This window comes from Erpetoichthys calabaricus, chromosome 2, assembly GCF_900747795.2.
Source record: "Erpetoichthys calabaricus chromosome 2, fErpCal1.3, whole genome shotgun sequence".
Taxonomy (NCBI): domain Eukaryota; kingdom Metazoa; phylum Chordata; class Cladistia; order Polypteriformes; family Polypteridae; genus Erpetoichthys; species Erpetoichthys calabaricus.
Window position 1 is genome coordinate 175,772,721 of NC_041395.2, and position 16,824 is coordinate 175,789,544.

At 37.4% G+C, this 16,824-nt stretch overlaps 2 protein-coding genes across 4 annotated transcripts in view; one reads left to right on the forward strand and one right to left on the reverse strand.

Annotated features, from left to right (window-relative positions):
• Window positions 1-16,824, forward strand: part of sned1 (sushi, nidogen and EGF-like domains 1) — a 176,294-nt gene that overhangs the window by 155,928 nt on the left and 3,542 nt on the right. For all 3 annotated transcript variants that reach the window (XM_028794815.2, XM_051922723.1, XM_051922724.1), the window contains one exon: window positions 8,023-8,058. In XM_028794815.2, coding sequence (XP_028650648.1) covers window positions 8,023-8,051 — 29 coding nt within the window. In that variant the 3' untranslated portion in view covers window positions 8,052-8,058. The remainder of the gene's footprint in view (window positions 1-8,022; window positions 8,059-16,824) is intronic.
• Window positions 1-16,824, reverse strand: part of atg4b (autophagy related 4B, cysteine peptidase) — a 308,094-nt gene that overhangs the window by 43,995 nt on the left and 247,275 nt on the right. The gene's annotated exons all lie outside the window — the stretch shown is intronic.

The window sequence follows — 16,824 nt, forward strand, 5'->3', positions numbered from 1 at the left end:
GACATAAAAATAAATACAGCAAAGCTGCTGACTTTGGTGAGGTGTTTTGGTGACTGACTATTGCATGTTAATGCCAATAGGGACTCTGCTCTGTTGGACCCTTGAGCAAGGCCCTTAACCTGTAATTGTTGAGCGCTTTGAGTAGTGAGAAAAGCGCTATATAAATGCAAAGAAAGAATTATTAAACATTTCAAATAAATGTATGTTTAAGAAGGAAAAGAAGTATGGAATAATTTGGCGATATGGAAGGGCAAAGGAAGGTGTACTTCATTTTTTGGGATTAATAATTCTGACAAACATCACAATGGTTCTGGGATGGACAGAGATGGTTCTAATCTTGACCTTAAGCTAAAATATGTAGGCTTATAAAATGGAAGCGTTTTTGCAAAGAGCTTGTGAAATGATATGTCAGGTAGTGTGTGTGCAGGAGCACTGTGATCAGTTGTTCAATATTGGGAGTGAAGTCTCAGGCTGACTTCACAGGTTTAACATTCATTAATTGGGCTAAAGTTGGATTTATAGCCACTCACTTTTTTTGGTAGCAATTCTTCTTGTTTATTATGGCGAAAAAGAGGAGTCTATCCATGAGCAACATGTTTGAAAAAGCAACCAAATTACAAAATAAATTGTGTTTTAGTCATCTATGTTTGAGTTACTTTATGCTAAAATGTATTGAAATTGTAGTCAGCTGTATGGGAATGTAATATGCATTACTTTTTAAAAAAAATTAGTAAATGAAATATATATTTTTCAACAGATAAGATTACATCTTGCCTGAAGAATGGGCCTGAGTTGCCTCGAAAGCTTGCATATTGTAATCTTTCTAGTTAGCCAATAAAAGGTGTCATTTTGCTTAACTACTCATCACATTCATAATGGCTAAAACGGTACAACACTCTAGTACTATTCTTCAACAAAAATAGTTCTCTCTTTTACTTGCTTTATTGCAGTATTTGTTTGCTATATGTCCCTAGAACATCAGAATTCTTACTCACATTTTCTCGCTTTTACTGTATACTAGGCTGACCCGCCTTTTAAGGTGACCACTTCTTAAGGCAATTCAATATGTAGATCAATTTGATATTTTATACAGTGAAAAATAAAATTCATGTACCACAACTCATTAATTTAGTTACATTGAATCTGAGCCGCATTACTTTAATACTCGTAGTTTGTGTTATTTTTGCAACGAAATTTAAACTTTTGTTCTATATAATTTCGAAAACTTCCTTGAATACTATATTTGGTGTGAAAACTGTATTAGTGCCTTTTATCAGTTTTCTCTATTGTGGAGTGTCCACTACATGGACAACTACGTCCTCAGAGCGCTTTGCTTTTGAAAATGCTACATAGAGCTGACCATGGCCGAATACTGGTCGTGGAAGATATATTACAACTTTATCAGCAGTTTGTCCTTGCGATTTATTTATTATCATTGCAAATGCCACCTTTACTGGAAACTGTCTTCTTCAAAGAACAACAGGCAATCGTCAGTAGTATCCAGTATAATTCTAGGAAGAAATACTACTTCCCCTTTAGCAGTGCCAGTCAACACTTCTGCCTTTAAAATATTAGGCAGTAAATCTCGAATAATTAGTCGTGTTCCATTACACAGACCACTCCTCAGATTTCGAATGAGAATTACAATGGTACCTTTCTTCAATTTCAATTCGTGTGGTGAAATTCCAGAAGGATTCAAACTGTTTAAAAACTCTATTGGATAATTGGAACGATCTTCATCCGTGCCATCTAATATTGAGTCATGGCTTAAATATGTAACAAATTCACCATCTAATAAATTCAGTACCTTCTCCTTTAGTTCATTACAATCTTTGTTGATTGGAGTTAGTATAAACTTATTCGCAAAGTTGGGGATATCCGCTACATGAAGTTTATCGCCAAAGATCTCCTTTACTATGTCACCTTTGCACAGCATGCTTGGTGGTATTTCTATTAGTTCTTCATCTAGGCCAACATCATTAGTTAGCGTTCCTTCTCCAAGCTTTAATAACCAATCACTGAATTCTCTATCAACCGATTGGTTGTTCTTGATCAATTTGAAAGTATGGAAGTTCTTCCAGCTTTTGCTATACTTTATACAGGCTTCAACAATGGCTGTTCTGCTGCCATGAGGTACAATCGGCAATGTTTGCCTGAAGTCTCCTCCAAGGAGAAACACTTTACCCCCAAAAGGAAAGTGCGCACTGGAATTTATATCCCGCATCAATCTATCCACTGAATTTAATGCGTGTGAAGATGCCATAGTGGATTCATCACACACAACTAATTTAGATTCTCTGAGGGATTTTGCCACTTTTGAGCGAGGCGTAATTGCGGAAACTGTTGTCTCCAAAATATTTATTCCTAAGCGAAACATTGAATGATATGTGTGTCCACTTGGAAGTAAATTAGCAGCAATGCCAGTAGAAGCACAGGCATGTGCAGTTTCAGATCTTCCTCATGAGGTACTTATTAAAGTTGTGTATAAGTATGTTTTTCCACTCCCATCTGGGCCATCAATGAAAAATAATCTTCGATTTGCTCCTTCATCTATGGCCTTCATGATGCCATTAAAAGCAGCTCTTTGCTCGGAATTTAACATGACGGCCATTGCTTCGGCCTTTTGTCTTTCTACCTCAGGATCATATTGTTGATTATCGGATTCCGGAAGATTAGCAGGATGAATTTTTTCCCTGAGGAACCGAGAATCTTCGCAATATCTTGGAGCGCAAAATGACAGGGCCTGCAATTTTGGCAATCTTGGTGGTCATTTTGCTCACCTTGTTGTCTTGTGTAACAGCTCAGTTCAGTTAGAGCTGCCTTATGTAATACCCATAAATCAGTAGCATTTGCAGGAGAACAGAAAACTAATATATATGCAAATATCTCATGAAGATGCTTAGGCATACATACCAAGCTTGCATCAGTAAGAGTTTCGTTCCAGATTTCAGCATTTTCTGTCAAGCCTCTGATTTTTGCAGCTTCTTGAAAAGTTGCATACACGTGGTCTCCTGAAGTTTTAAAGTCTTCGAAACTTTTAGCTCCTGATACATGTAAAAGGAGCAGCTGTAGGAAATACCTTTCCGTGTCTTTCATATTGACGGAGTACATTCGGCATATAACAGAATCGTGTCCTTTCTGACGTGGCTCCCACGTATCCTGACCATTTTTTGTTTTAAGCACATAATTTTCAGGTATTTCATAATAGAAATATCGATTTGCATTTGGATCTGTTTGGTTTAGTTTAAACCATGCAGTTAAGGTTGTGTCCTTGGTTTTAGCCCTTTCGAGTGCCTCTGCAGCATTGCCTTGTCTAATAACAACAGATTGTTGTTCTGGTAAATGCACTTGGAGACGCACAATAGCATGATTGCGTTCATGCATGTGGAATCCAAAAATTCTCCATGCTGCTTCAGGAAAACTGACATATCTTGAATCCAGATACGTTTTGATCACATCACGAGCAATTCGCTCAGTTAGGTCTACATTTGCGCAATCATGTCCTTTGTAAACGTATTTGAAGAGATATTTTACGCTTTGAATAGATGCACACACTTCAACATTTATGTGACAGTTATAGTTGAGCAGTAAGTAAGGATTATATGGAACGACCCATTGATTGTTAACTGTCCTGCCGTTTATAACAGTGCATACTCCTTCACGCAGCCTATAAAGTGGATACCCTTTTTTTCTGGGTCTGTTTGTAGTTGAAACTCTTTTGGAAAACTTTTTGTGCACCCTTTGATATTATCCATGCAGGAAGCGTTGGAAAATTCTGCTCCACAGGGACCACAAATCATGTTTTTAGTTACGATTTCATATAACCTGGGTTTCTCAATTAAGTCTGGTAATTCTGCACATACTGCTTTATTAATAAGCTCAGGAGTTTCTAGTTTCGATGCTCTATCTAATATTAACAAAATATGAGCATGTGGCAGTCCCCTTTTCTGAAATTCGATTATATGAACGTTTGCAATAACTCTTCCCAAAACGTTTTTTGTATAAATCACTTCTTCTTTAGTTCTTTAAGTTCTTTAAGAAGTTCCATTAAGATTTTGTGTAATTTCTGGCCATTTCGGATTGCAAGTCATGGTAATAAATAGATCTGGTTTGCCATACTTTCATACAATAGCCATAGCGTTTTGATAACTTTGCTGCATATTTCTCGGGCTTCCTTGGAATGTTGATGGTAATACGATCATTTGCCTGATAGGCAAATCGCCTTGTAAGTCGTCTGAATTAAGTTCATGCCTCAAATTTTGATATGAGGACACCCTTAATTTTTGGTGTTTTCTATTGAACTCAAGCCTTTTGGCTTCCATCTTAACATATGAGTCCACGAAATATTGTTGCGTTAGTTTACCTCCATGAAGCAACGGATTAAACGTGTTGCGTACTTGCAATTGGTAAGCAAAGTACATCATTTGTGTGAGTGTTTTATTATTAGTAGTTTTCAAATCAAGATGCCATCCTTCCTGACCATAAGGAAAAAATATAGGATATGGCATTGCTTCTAAAAATCTGTGACATATACTGATTCTTTGAGTTTTTGGCACAATTTGATTGTCCTGATTTGATTTTAAATGCACCAAAATGTCCCAATTGTGAGGTGGTTCCCCATCTGTACTTTGGAAAATCATAGCCACTTCATTAACTCTGTGGATTGTACCTTTTTATATCAGATTTCTTATCGTATCTGATTGTCATTTTTATATCAGGAGGTGCCTCGCTTCGATTTTGAGCTTCAAGTAAAGCTTCTTGTTCAACTTGATAAAGAAGTTTGTATTGTTTCGCTAAATCATTATTATTAGCCATAAACTCGCTCAGTTCTCGCATCAAATCAGGAAGACAATTTTGATTTTCTTTATTAGTAACCCTTGCCTCTGCTGCCACACTTGGATCTAGTACATACAATTGTGCATATACTCGGTTTTCAACACCTTCAGGGTGTAATGTTCCCGCACAATGGTAAATGGATCCATGAATTCTAAAACAATATGGACCGCGTCCAGGAGGGGTAGCCAATTTCGTGCCAACAGATGCAAATGCAATTGAACTATTATAAGATCGAATATTGGCCATAAAATTATTTGAGTGTAAATGCATGCCTGTCAGCAGGTTTTGGCATAAGTGACATTCCCTCTGAGGCTGAAGTTTAACATTTCCGTTCTTACAACACATAGTATATTCGTTCCTAGTATTTTTTTCTAATGAGAAGAATTTTGCGCCACAATGTACACATTTTTGATTAAAAATACCACAACTATGTTGAAGAATGTCATCTTCGGACATGTCCTCCAAAGCAATTTTTTGTCCAGGCCTGTTACGAACTCTTTTCGCAACATTAATTTCGTTGCGTTGATCCTGTGAACATTTTTGATTTCTTTCGCGGATTTTCTCGCGAGCTTCTTGACTTAGGTTTTGCCTGTACTTTTGTTTGCTTTCACGTTCAGCACGCCGTGTTTCCTCTCGAGCTTCTTGAGTTAGGTTTTGGCACCAATTTTGTTTCCTTTTACGATCAGCACGGCGAGTTTCTTCGCGACGTTCTTGTGTTAAACTTTTACGCCAGTTTTGCTTGCGTTGATGTTTTGCAGCACGCTTTCTTTCAACCGTAAGGGCAGATTGCTGTTCGAGACAATCCTCAATTTGTGTGTGCTCTATGTGTACATCTGGCATGTAAGTGTAGGGAATGTCGTGTCGCAAAAGTCAATGAATGACTGCTAATAAAGTGACCAAGTTAAAAGAAGTAAGGCAGGACAAAATTTCTTTGTATACAAATCTAAAAATAGCCTACCTAATCTCCAAGAACGCGCACAAAAGCAAGTGAATGATGGGAGCACCAGAACTCTGCTCACATCGCGTCGCTTCGTACCGCAAGCTGCAAGTAGTAAGTCTGTGATAAGCGGAATACCGCTACGCTTTGCACTCACAGGACGGAAGGACAATCCCGACCGCTTTTATATAGTGTCTTGATAAATATTGAAGACCTATAAAGGAAACATTCTAATGTGTTAAAAGACTGTCTAACACCCATATAGGCCCTAACTACAAATAAGAGAAATTAAAAAGATATTTTATGCACCTCAGGATGAAGGAAAATGAGTATGTGGTCCTATTTATACATTATGTCTTGTAATGTAGGAACCCCAACAGACATGGTCACATGATTAAAGAAGAAAAGTGTTTAACTAAGAATAGCTTTTTCAATACTTATTTTATTTAATAATAAACAAAAGGAATTGGTCTTTGGTGATTCAAAACCCAAATTAAACCCATAACATATGTACATATATTATGATAGGCAGGAGTTATTTCAAGGACCAGTTTCGAGTAAGAATGAAATCAAACATTATTATTGGGAACCAGTTATCATTGGGATGTACAAAGAAAATCAGAGTGTGGACACTGAGGGAAAACACATGGAAACAGCCCACAGGTCCAGACCCAAAGCCCTGGAGTTCCAACTACTGTGCCACTCTGCCTCCTTTGCATACAGTATAGTTAATAAACAAAGCCATGGTGCAGAAAGTGTATTTGTAATGTGCTTTGTGGAATGTTTCTCATGAAAGATGCTTTAAAAATGTTAATTATTTTGTATCATTTGACACATATGTATATTTCATAATGCCCATACAGTATACAATAGAAGCTGGAATGACAATAATTGCAACTATTAGTCTCATCTCTTATCGTTTCATACCTGAATGAGAAGTCATGTGCCTCAGTCATATGTGCAATAGTTCAGCGAGAAAAAAAGTATCCAATAAATAGAAGCAACTGTGTAAAAGACTGAAATTTACACAAAACAATAAATGTATATATGAAAATGCCCACTTGGGGGCTAGTAGTGTCAGACTATGAGTGAGCACTTCAATTTGGTTGCCCACAAACAGCCTCCACAAAGAGCAAAAAAGAAAAAAGCTGACAGCATGACTGTAATGAAAAGGAGTTCATACACATAGCAGTGGATTGCTGAAACAAAATCTGACTGCAAATTGGATCTTGAATCTTCTGGAGCAGTGTCAGCTGGGATGAGGATTTGGCTGAGAAGTAAATAAGGCTGAAACATTTTATGGGCAAATCGTAATTTTCTATTCATACCTTTAGTGAATTTTAATATTAATTTATCCATAACTTTGGTTATGACCCCCATGCATTGACTTTGCCATACTCAAGTAATTATACAGTATGTACTGTAAAGTTAGTACTAAGCAACTGGCTAATTCACTGACACTCTACACAAGATAAGAATCTTTTCATATGATATCTATTGTCTTGATGTCTTTGGAACTGCTTTAATTATAAAACTATTCTCCATCCTTCAGTTTGTGCATTTTTTCTCCCTGTCCTCAGATTGTGTCCATTTCCATGTCCTCATTTTATTTCATCATCTTTTCTCCACTCAGCCCAACTGCTCTATGGCTCACCTGTTATTGGACAAAGCATTCAGATTCATAGCTGCTATACATTTCATTAACTGGCAGCTCCTCTCACACTTCCTGTCACCTCAGTCTTTCAGTCCCTTGCTGTTCCTTCCTTTCCCCTGTAATTTTCACAAAAGTGCAAACCCCTTCCCTCCCTAAGACAACATCTCCTTGACATCTGCATGCTCAAGGCTGACTCCATTACTGAAATGTCAGATTTGCTCTGTTACGTATTTGATTTCCTGCCAGAGAATATGACACCCAACAAACAAAATTAGATTTTGTTATTATCTTTGTGTCAGACTTTTTCAGTGACTGGGGGTGGTTAAGAAGATGGTGTTTATTTATCTCCTAATGAAATGTCTCAATTAAACATGATCATTAATTGATGCATTTTGTCTAGTGAGTATTTCATAGACGGTCCTTGTTGGCTTTTCTGAAGTCTCAGGTAATGAGATATTTCACAGATATAAAAGAGTAAATAAAGTATATTAAAATATTGATCAAGTGCATGAAAGAGACTGTTTTGGATTGGGATTTAACAAGGTTGTTCAGAACAAAATTTCTTTTAACTGCCGATGTCTTTGTATTTTTTCAGGGGACAGACGGACCAACAGGCACAAGTAAAGCATAGGTTTGTCATTTTGCATTTTTACTTATCTAAATTTTGTTTGTTTTCGCTCTTACTGTTAAAAAGACTAACACATGAAAACTTCATACAAACATACTGTCCCTTCCTACAGAATACCTTGTCCTCTTTCTTAGTTTCTCAATGATTAATGGACACTCAAGTGTACTAACAAGTCCAGGTGAACAACTAAACTACAGGTCTGAATTGTCAAAGCTCACTGCTCTTGGCTGCCATGTTAGCGTTTGAAGTGATGAGTATGGGTCCTTCAGCAATATATGCTCAGACCAACTCTGCAGCCAGCTGCTACACAACACAGCAGCTGTTACCTCCCTCCTTATTTGAGTGTCATGGCTTCTGCCTGATGGAACAGTTACACCACCATTCAGTGACCAATTAGATGGTTTTCCACACAGGTATGACCTTTTTGACCCATAGTGTTAATAGTTTTTTTACAAGAAATGTGATTGTCCAAGAGCAATTCACACCTGAATTCTGAATGCCAACCAGCCTCACATCAGGTTAATTGATTTTTCATATGTTTTGGAATGTGTTATTTATGGGAATATTCCACTCAAAAATAATATTTTTTAAATGTTGCAACCCCATGTGTTTCGTAGTGATAGCCAAAAAAATTTTCATGTAGAATAGAGCAAATAAAGGTTATGCTTTAATAAGTGAGAAAAGTACTATATAAATGCAAAAAATTATTAAAGAATTATTAAAGATGACAGTGATCAATACTGGATGACTGCAAACAATATGATAACATCCAAGAAAATCCGATGTTACTTGTGTCACATAATCTACATCAAATCATCTAATCATACATTCAAAACGTGCAAAATATGTGCAGTTTTTGCTAAAATATTTCAATATCTGTTTCTCTGGTAAAACTGTAAAGCCCACAATCTGGAAACTTTTCACATGGAGTCGTAATTTGGAATTGAAGACAGGACTTTTTCCCAATTTATTGGAGGAAGAGGTGGGTCTTCATCTCAAAAGTGCAACCCCATGTGAAAAGGTTTCCGAGTTATGGGCTATTTTTCTTTTATTAGAGGAACTGATATAAAAATATTTTAGCAAAAAATGCACATGATTTGAATATACGACTAGATGACTTGACCTAGACACAAATAACGAGATTTTTTTCATGGATGTTCTGATATTGTCAGCTGCTGTCCAGCATTGGTCTCCATCTGCATCTATTAAAGCATAAGTTTCAAATTTTCTTTCTACCACCACAACAAACCACATGAGGTAAGTAACATTTATAAAAATATCATTTTTGGATGGAGTATTACTTTAATACCACAAGGAGGAAGGGAAGGAGGTTGGGAGCATGCACACACAATGAACCACCTGGATTGGGACCCGAGTGCAGTGGGTGACACTTCAGCACCACATTGGAACAGTGTGAGGTGTTTTACGATGGCTGGAGTGCCAATCCTGCCACCAACCCCCAAGTTTTCCCTGTATACCACCTTGCCTCATATTTTGGTTTATAAGCTAATGGATAAATTCTGTTCCAAGTCTTGCTTGGATTCAATTTTTTAAAAAATTTTTGTAACATTATGAATCCCATTGCAATAATAAGACACAGAACAGATAAAAAGTTCCATATCAAATCTGCCTCAGCACCCTTTCTTTCTATACCCAGTTGAGGGAGCCATTTGGGGAAAAAAAACAATATAGTCTATCATCAGCTGTATGCTGAGATATCAACAAGTTTAATAAAGGCGTATCTTTTCATTTTAGTACAGCATTAGTGAATTCTTGCTATATTTTGAAAATGCTTTCAACTGTTCCTGGTAGAGAAAATTTGGTCTTTTCCAATTTTAAGTAAAATGAGACCTATTTTCCTTACTGAATTATGCAGTTTGAATAGGATTCTTTCCTACTGAGTAATATGAGACGATGAGTGAGCAATGTAGTGTAAACTATCATAATTGATTTTTCTTGAGAGTTATCCCATCTGGTGTTAGCCTAAAAATACTTTTGGAGGATCCGGAGAAATTGTGAATCTATACCTACAGTACATGACAAATACACAAAGACATTTCCAATAGTCTGAGTGTAGGGCATTCCCTAAACATATGGCTTAGCAATACTGGCAACTTGATGACATTTTTCCCCATTCAGGTGCATTCCTGTAGACATTCTGGGTAATCCTAGTTGAGACATGTCAGTGTGATATACAATTTGTGACTGAATTACACCATGCTTTGTTAAAATTAGTGGAAAGAGTATGTTGTTGTTGGCTGATTTCCATTTATTACCTGAGATTCTAATCAAAAAGTCCTTAAATCAGCTTGGGGTGCACTCTTCGAGAGAAGTCAGCAGGGTTTGGACAAACTCAACATATCTTCATTATGACTAGACAGTATACTGTAGTTACAGTCAAATAGTGATGGAAGATTAGGAAAGTTGGGCAGGTAGGCTTTATAACAGAACACAAAGAGGATACAGTATGTGGATGATTTTTTTTCTGATGATCGCTCTTTATCCACCGGATAACCCCAGAGCTGCTGTGTGTCTTCTCTTTTGTTTATTGTGTATAGAAACAATAGTCAGATTTCACGCTAGTAAAGGCATAGCATCAGACAATTCAGTCTTTGTTAATCTTTTACAAGCTAAAAACAGAAGTTGTGGATCTATTGTTAAAGATTGTGTAAAATGTTATAATTGGTTTTTTTTTTACAGCTAACTTATCTCTTAAACCAAAGATATAGTTGTGCATTTTAGACAATCTCCTCCTTCTCCATCTCAACAATAATAATAAAAGCACACACTGTAATGACGCTGCAGCATTGTAAGTGCTACAAGAGACCACTGATAAAAGAAACAAAGAGCCAGAATCTGAAATGTTTTAATGCAGACAAAGCTTAGAATTATACTTAATTTGTATATCATTTATTGAATTTACTGTTACATTTGCTTTTATATGTTGGTTTGGAAATTTTAGCATTAAGACCCAAAACTATCTAAACAAAATTTTCAAAATGCATAATTACAGCTGTGTCACAGCCCTCCTTCCCTGTGCTCAGTGACAAGCAGATTTTAGTGCAGCTCTACTCTGTCAAGTAGTTACCACTCTGTTTCTGAAGTTTCATTCATCAGGCTGCAGATTTAGATTGTCATCACTCAAAGCAATTTAAAAATTATTTTATTATTAAATTATTTTAAGCGTTTTGAATTCTAGTGGCTGTAATATGCCACATGAACTCTAAGACATTAGTATAATGTTAGAATTCAATGTTATTTTCGTTAGGAATCCACCTGTGTGTGCTGGTCATAACAATGGATATTTTTTATTATCTCTTGGTTCATTTTATAGTATCTGTGTAACAGTGTATTATGAGTGTACATTTCTGCTGCAAACAACTGTTACCTCTGAGATAACAGTTTGCTTAACCTACCATAGAGATATTGTATTTGGACCCCTGTATGGACACTAAAGTACCTCAGTTTTTCTACCATCCCATCTCTCCCGTGCAAAGGTCAGTTCCTCTAGCAGCATCTCTCACAGGTTTTTTTGCTTTGGCTCTAAATGCCTAATTGAGGTGGTACTATTGCACGTAAATAACCTACAGCTATGAGGCATGCAGTGAAGAATGCATTAGTAAACCCACCAGAGCTACAGCACCTTCTCATTAAGTCAGCACAATGTGCGAGATAAGATCAACCATAAATGATATCTTCCAAAATGTTCCACCTCTTTCAAAACTCGTAGAGCCAGAGATTTGACTTGTTCAATGTCAGTTTAAAATTGACAGCAATAAGGAGACAGAGGCAGGCATACTGATGCAGCCTACACTTCCTGATGAAGCTTTAACATTTTTAGCTTATCTGCTTGATTTCCTCATGCTGAAAGAGAATTTTACATAAAAAATAAATTAGGTATTTTTAAAAAGAAAAAATGACAGAAAGTTGCCGAAATAATGGTTCACCTGTGAGTTTTGTTTCTGACCATTTCATATTTTATGTAGTATCACCTTTAGTTCATCTTTGCAGTTGCATACTGACTATAAAATTTACTTACTCCATTGTGTTGTTTATTTTAAACATAAGCAAGTAAACTGGTAAATCCATGCAAAATATTTTTTCTTTATTGGGCCTCAAGTCAAAGTTATTTTTTTAGAATCATACAGTAATATATATTAATTTACCATACACCACACAAAACATGAAAACAAAAGCCTTAAAACTTACTGAATATGTCCACTTTGATACAGCCAGGGTTTTGAGTTCTGTAAATATGCTTTCCATGTTTCTGAGGCATTTTATAACATCTAAAGGAAATTGGAAGTAACAAATTTTATCATAGATTCTTGGCATTATTCTTTCCCTATAGTAAGGATACATTTCTGGTCACCTGTCTTTTCACAGCAACTATCACATGTACGGTTTTCATATAAGTATATGGAAGAAAAACTGCACAAAACCACCCCCGTGTCTGAAAGTTTTTAACACGACATTGCCTTCCTACTTCTTCATAGCCACAAATACTGCTGGCATAAAATGACATGTTATTTATCTAAATTTTGAGACAAATCTACCTTAAGTTCTTTAATCACTCTTAAAAGAGCATGGGCAACTGCAGTATTCACAGGACACCATGTCCCTGGTGGCTGTCGCTTTCCCTTATCAGATATTTTTATATATTAATTGACCAAGATGACAGTCGCATGGAACAGGCTCCATTTTTACATGGTCCTTTTTTGTTGCTTTGGAAGAAATAAATTCAAAATATATTAAAGAAACAAATTTTGTCCTCAACCAGGCCCTCTTTGAGTCAAAAACCAGGCAGGAGGAAACTTGTTCATTTTGTCTTTTATTTTCTCTTCAGCAAATGATCGCAGAGGGAGCATTCCTGTTATAGCAATCTTCTAAGGGACAATGCCCTGGGCAGAGGATGTCAGGAAATTGTCAGAGAGTAAAGATAGAGGTCTACAGTATATTTATAAACAATTGAGTTTACATAATAGTGCTGAATTAATGCTTAATATATCATACTCTGATGGTTTGTTGGCTTGCACAATCTGAATATTTACTCTGATTTTTTAACAGACATGAGGTGTTTTAAGCAAAGAGCATAACCGGCTTACTCCATAATAAAAGTCTAATTTCACTATATTCTTGGTCCTTACAATACTTTCCAGTACTTCTTGACTTCCCATGTATGTGACATGGGTCAAGCCTTACTGGGTACATGATAGTCAGCCAACCTCTTGAACCATAACCCAGAACCTTCTTGTTCTTTCTTGTTCGCTTGATTCGCTTGACCTCTATCTGGTTTCCTGATAGGCTTGAACAAGTTTCTGACATTTATTAACTCTTTAATACTACTTCTAAGACAGATGCTATATTTTAATGTGGAAAGCATACCAAAACACTTTATGCACAATGACTATATTACCTCTAAATGACTATGTGACCCCCTAAGTCTCCACATTGCCCAGCATGCATTTCATATATGAACTTGACCATTTCAGACAAATCTCATGAGATCAAGTATTGTAAATATTACAGGAGTGAAAGGTGGCCATGGAGGGCCAATGAGGTGAAGAGCATAGGCAGACTTCTTTTAAAATAGCATTGTTTTACCATATGTGTGTAAACGTAAGGCATGGATCAATACTCAAGATCTTCCTTGGCTTGAAAATGGGTGCAAACAGTATATTTTGAAGGTTTTGCTGTCACATTTCAATCGGTGCTCCCTTGGTATCATTTTAAGCTACAAGAAAAGCAACAATAATTTTGACTTGAAAAAATCCAAACCAACCTTTACTCTTACACTTCATGATAGAGTGAGAACTTTGTGGAGGACATTTTGAATAGACATGAGGAGGAATGGTTGTTTGTTTAGAATGCATTTACTTATAGCATATAGCAAAAACATTTATCAAATAATGACACAAGTGCAAATTTAATTTGTTTCCATGTTTCAGCATTTGCAACATTGTCAGGTTAAATGAGCAAGACACACAAAGGGAGGGACAAGAGTGAAGATTAAACTGGAAAATGTTTTGCTTATAGTCTAAACCATATTCATTAGGCTAAACCCAGATTAAGATCCTCACGGGCCTCTTGGTGACTTTACGCCTTAACAGATAATTGATCACACATTGAACAATGTTGTGCATGGACACCCGGTCATTTAATACAGCATGGTGATTTCCACTCTTGCTTTTGGCACACAGAGATTCAATTATTTCTTTTTTCGGGGGTGGTGCGCCTCATTATGACTCATGGAGACTCAATCATTTCATTCACCAGGAAGAGGGGGTTGTGTTCCTCTTGGTCATTTTAGTGCATTGAGAGACATGATTATTGCTTTGAGTGGTTTTGGAGTTGGCTTCCTCCATGGTCATTTTGGCACATTGAAACTCAAACATTCATCCAGTGGGGAGGTGGGGGTAGTGGGGTTGATGAAAAGGTCCCTTGCCATCATGGACCCCTGGGTACACACCCAGAATGTTCTGATGGTAGATCCACCCCTGAAACGCACCATACCCCAAGATGCTCCAGTTGAGGAGCTTTGCAGCCTTTTTTTTGGCTCTGTAACCTATGCTAATAATGGGGCACACTCAAAGATTGTCAAGTCCAGTTTTCTATCCAGTAATTTATGTCAATAAGATAGATTACCCAACATTTCTTATGATGTTTCCGGGAAAGAGGGATAGGGCAAAGGGTGATTTTAAAAAGCTGTCTGCATGATATCAACAAATTTTACTGAGTTTTATGCAGCAAGCAGAAGGTATAACTTTTTTTGGTACTTGTGTACTAAACGGACGGCAGTGAAACCTCCCCCACGGAGCCCAACACTAGAATGGGTAGGGGGAAACCTTAAATTTATATATATATTTTTTATCCCAATAAATATGTTATGAATTCATCAAAACAATTGTATGTATGTATTTTTATAATATTCCGATTTCTGTAAATTTCTATATTTTTTTTTATCCCAATAAATATGTTATGAATTCCTCAAAACAGTTCTGTTTTCCTTTGTTATGCTGTCCTTCCGTTTAGTACACAAGTACCCTTTTTTATTATTTTCTGCACAGATGTGCAGGATATTCTTAGATTTATAAGCAGTTTTGAATACTCATCTAGAATACTGCTCAGCTCTCCTTGATAAGAAGCTCCTTATGAACCTATAAAGAAACAGGTAGCTAAAGAAAATGAAAGAGTGGATCAAATCCCAAGGCTGGAGCATCTGTGATTTAGTGTAATTGGCCTTGACAATCACTAAAGGAAAGAAGAAGTAGACTTAGGCTACATCCGCACTACTACATTTTCATTTAAAAAGGTTATTTTAAGCAAAAATGATCTCATCTACACATGTTTTCGTGTCATTTCTGGCAGTGTCTCCACCTGCACTAAAATCACCAAAACTATTCCACATTACTAACCGAGAATGCTAAACCGGATGGACGCAGGGACATCCGGCCATGGGCCGTAGCCGCAAAAAGACGTACTGCGCAGGCGCCCCAAGAAATGAGGCGCCGCGAGAGGCGGACAAGACCACAGAAAAAAGGAGTCAAACGCAGGCGCCGCACGAGCAAACCCCCCCCCCCCCCCCCCCCCCCAACACATACACAAGCAACGGACAGGACACACACAAAGAGGACGATTCAACAAGCCCCTGGCACACAAAAAAAAGAGCCCGCAAACCACTCCCCCCCCCCCCCACACACACACACACACACACAAGCAACGGACGGGACACACACAAAGAGGAGGATTAAATCCCATTGCACACGAAACGGGACGCACACAAAGAGGAGGATTCAACAAGCCCCTAGCACACAAAAAAAAAGAAGCCAAGAGCACCACACAAAGCCCATTGGACACGAAACGGGACAGACTACGGACATAGCACACGAAACGTACACAAAAACGATGATTCAGACCCACAACCACAGTAACATAAATAACAAATGACACACAAAGCCCCATTTCTAAATGAACCGTCCGTATTAAACATACGTCATCTCAACATGTTCACAATATGCAGTATAGGTAGATCTCACTACAATGAGGCACTATTAACCGTTCAAAAGCAGAAAAGGCTCCATATTAACAGTGAGTGCGATCCTCCTTATTACTTATCCATATTTCTCACGCTCAAGAACAAACAAGTCATGAATTCACGATCACAGGTACAAAACGATACCGCTCGGATAACGGGACCAAACACAATTCACACTATGCAGCATAGGTGGATCTCATTACAATAAGGCACTTTTAACCGTTCAACCGCAGAAAAGGCTCCATATTAACAGTGAGTGCAATACTCCTTATTACTTATCCATATTTCTAGAAGAAAAAATGTCTCGGCTCCAAAAACGCAAAGCTCAACTAAAGCTTCTAACTAACGATGTACCTAAAAGTAAAAACTTTATGAACTGCATTAGATCCTACAATGGTTCATTTGCTTTTGCATCTACCGGAGTAAATATCAGGCCACCAAAAGGCAATGGCCCATACTGCTTTCGCATATGTGCACAAATACTGCATCGCATTGGAACAGTGCACCCTAAAACAAATCAACAACGCAAATATGCACAAATCTACATCCTAGATCCACATGACGCAATCTATCAATCAAAGTGCTGCATCGCAACAGGCACGGATTCAAAACGAAACACCTCCCGTCTCAGACATACGATAACGGCAGCGAAGGCTACAACGCGCATCTCACACAGCACAAGCAAATCGATTACAGCTCCAAAACAACACGTCCCAAATACTACACATGCAACA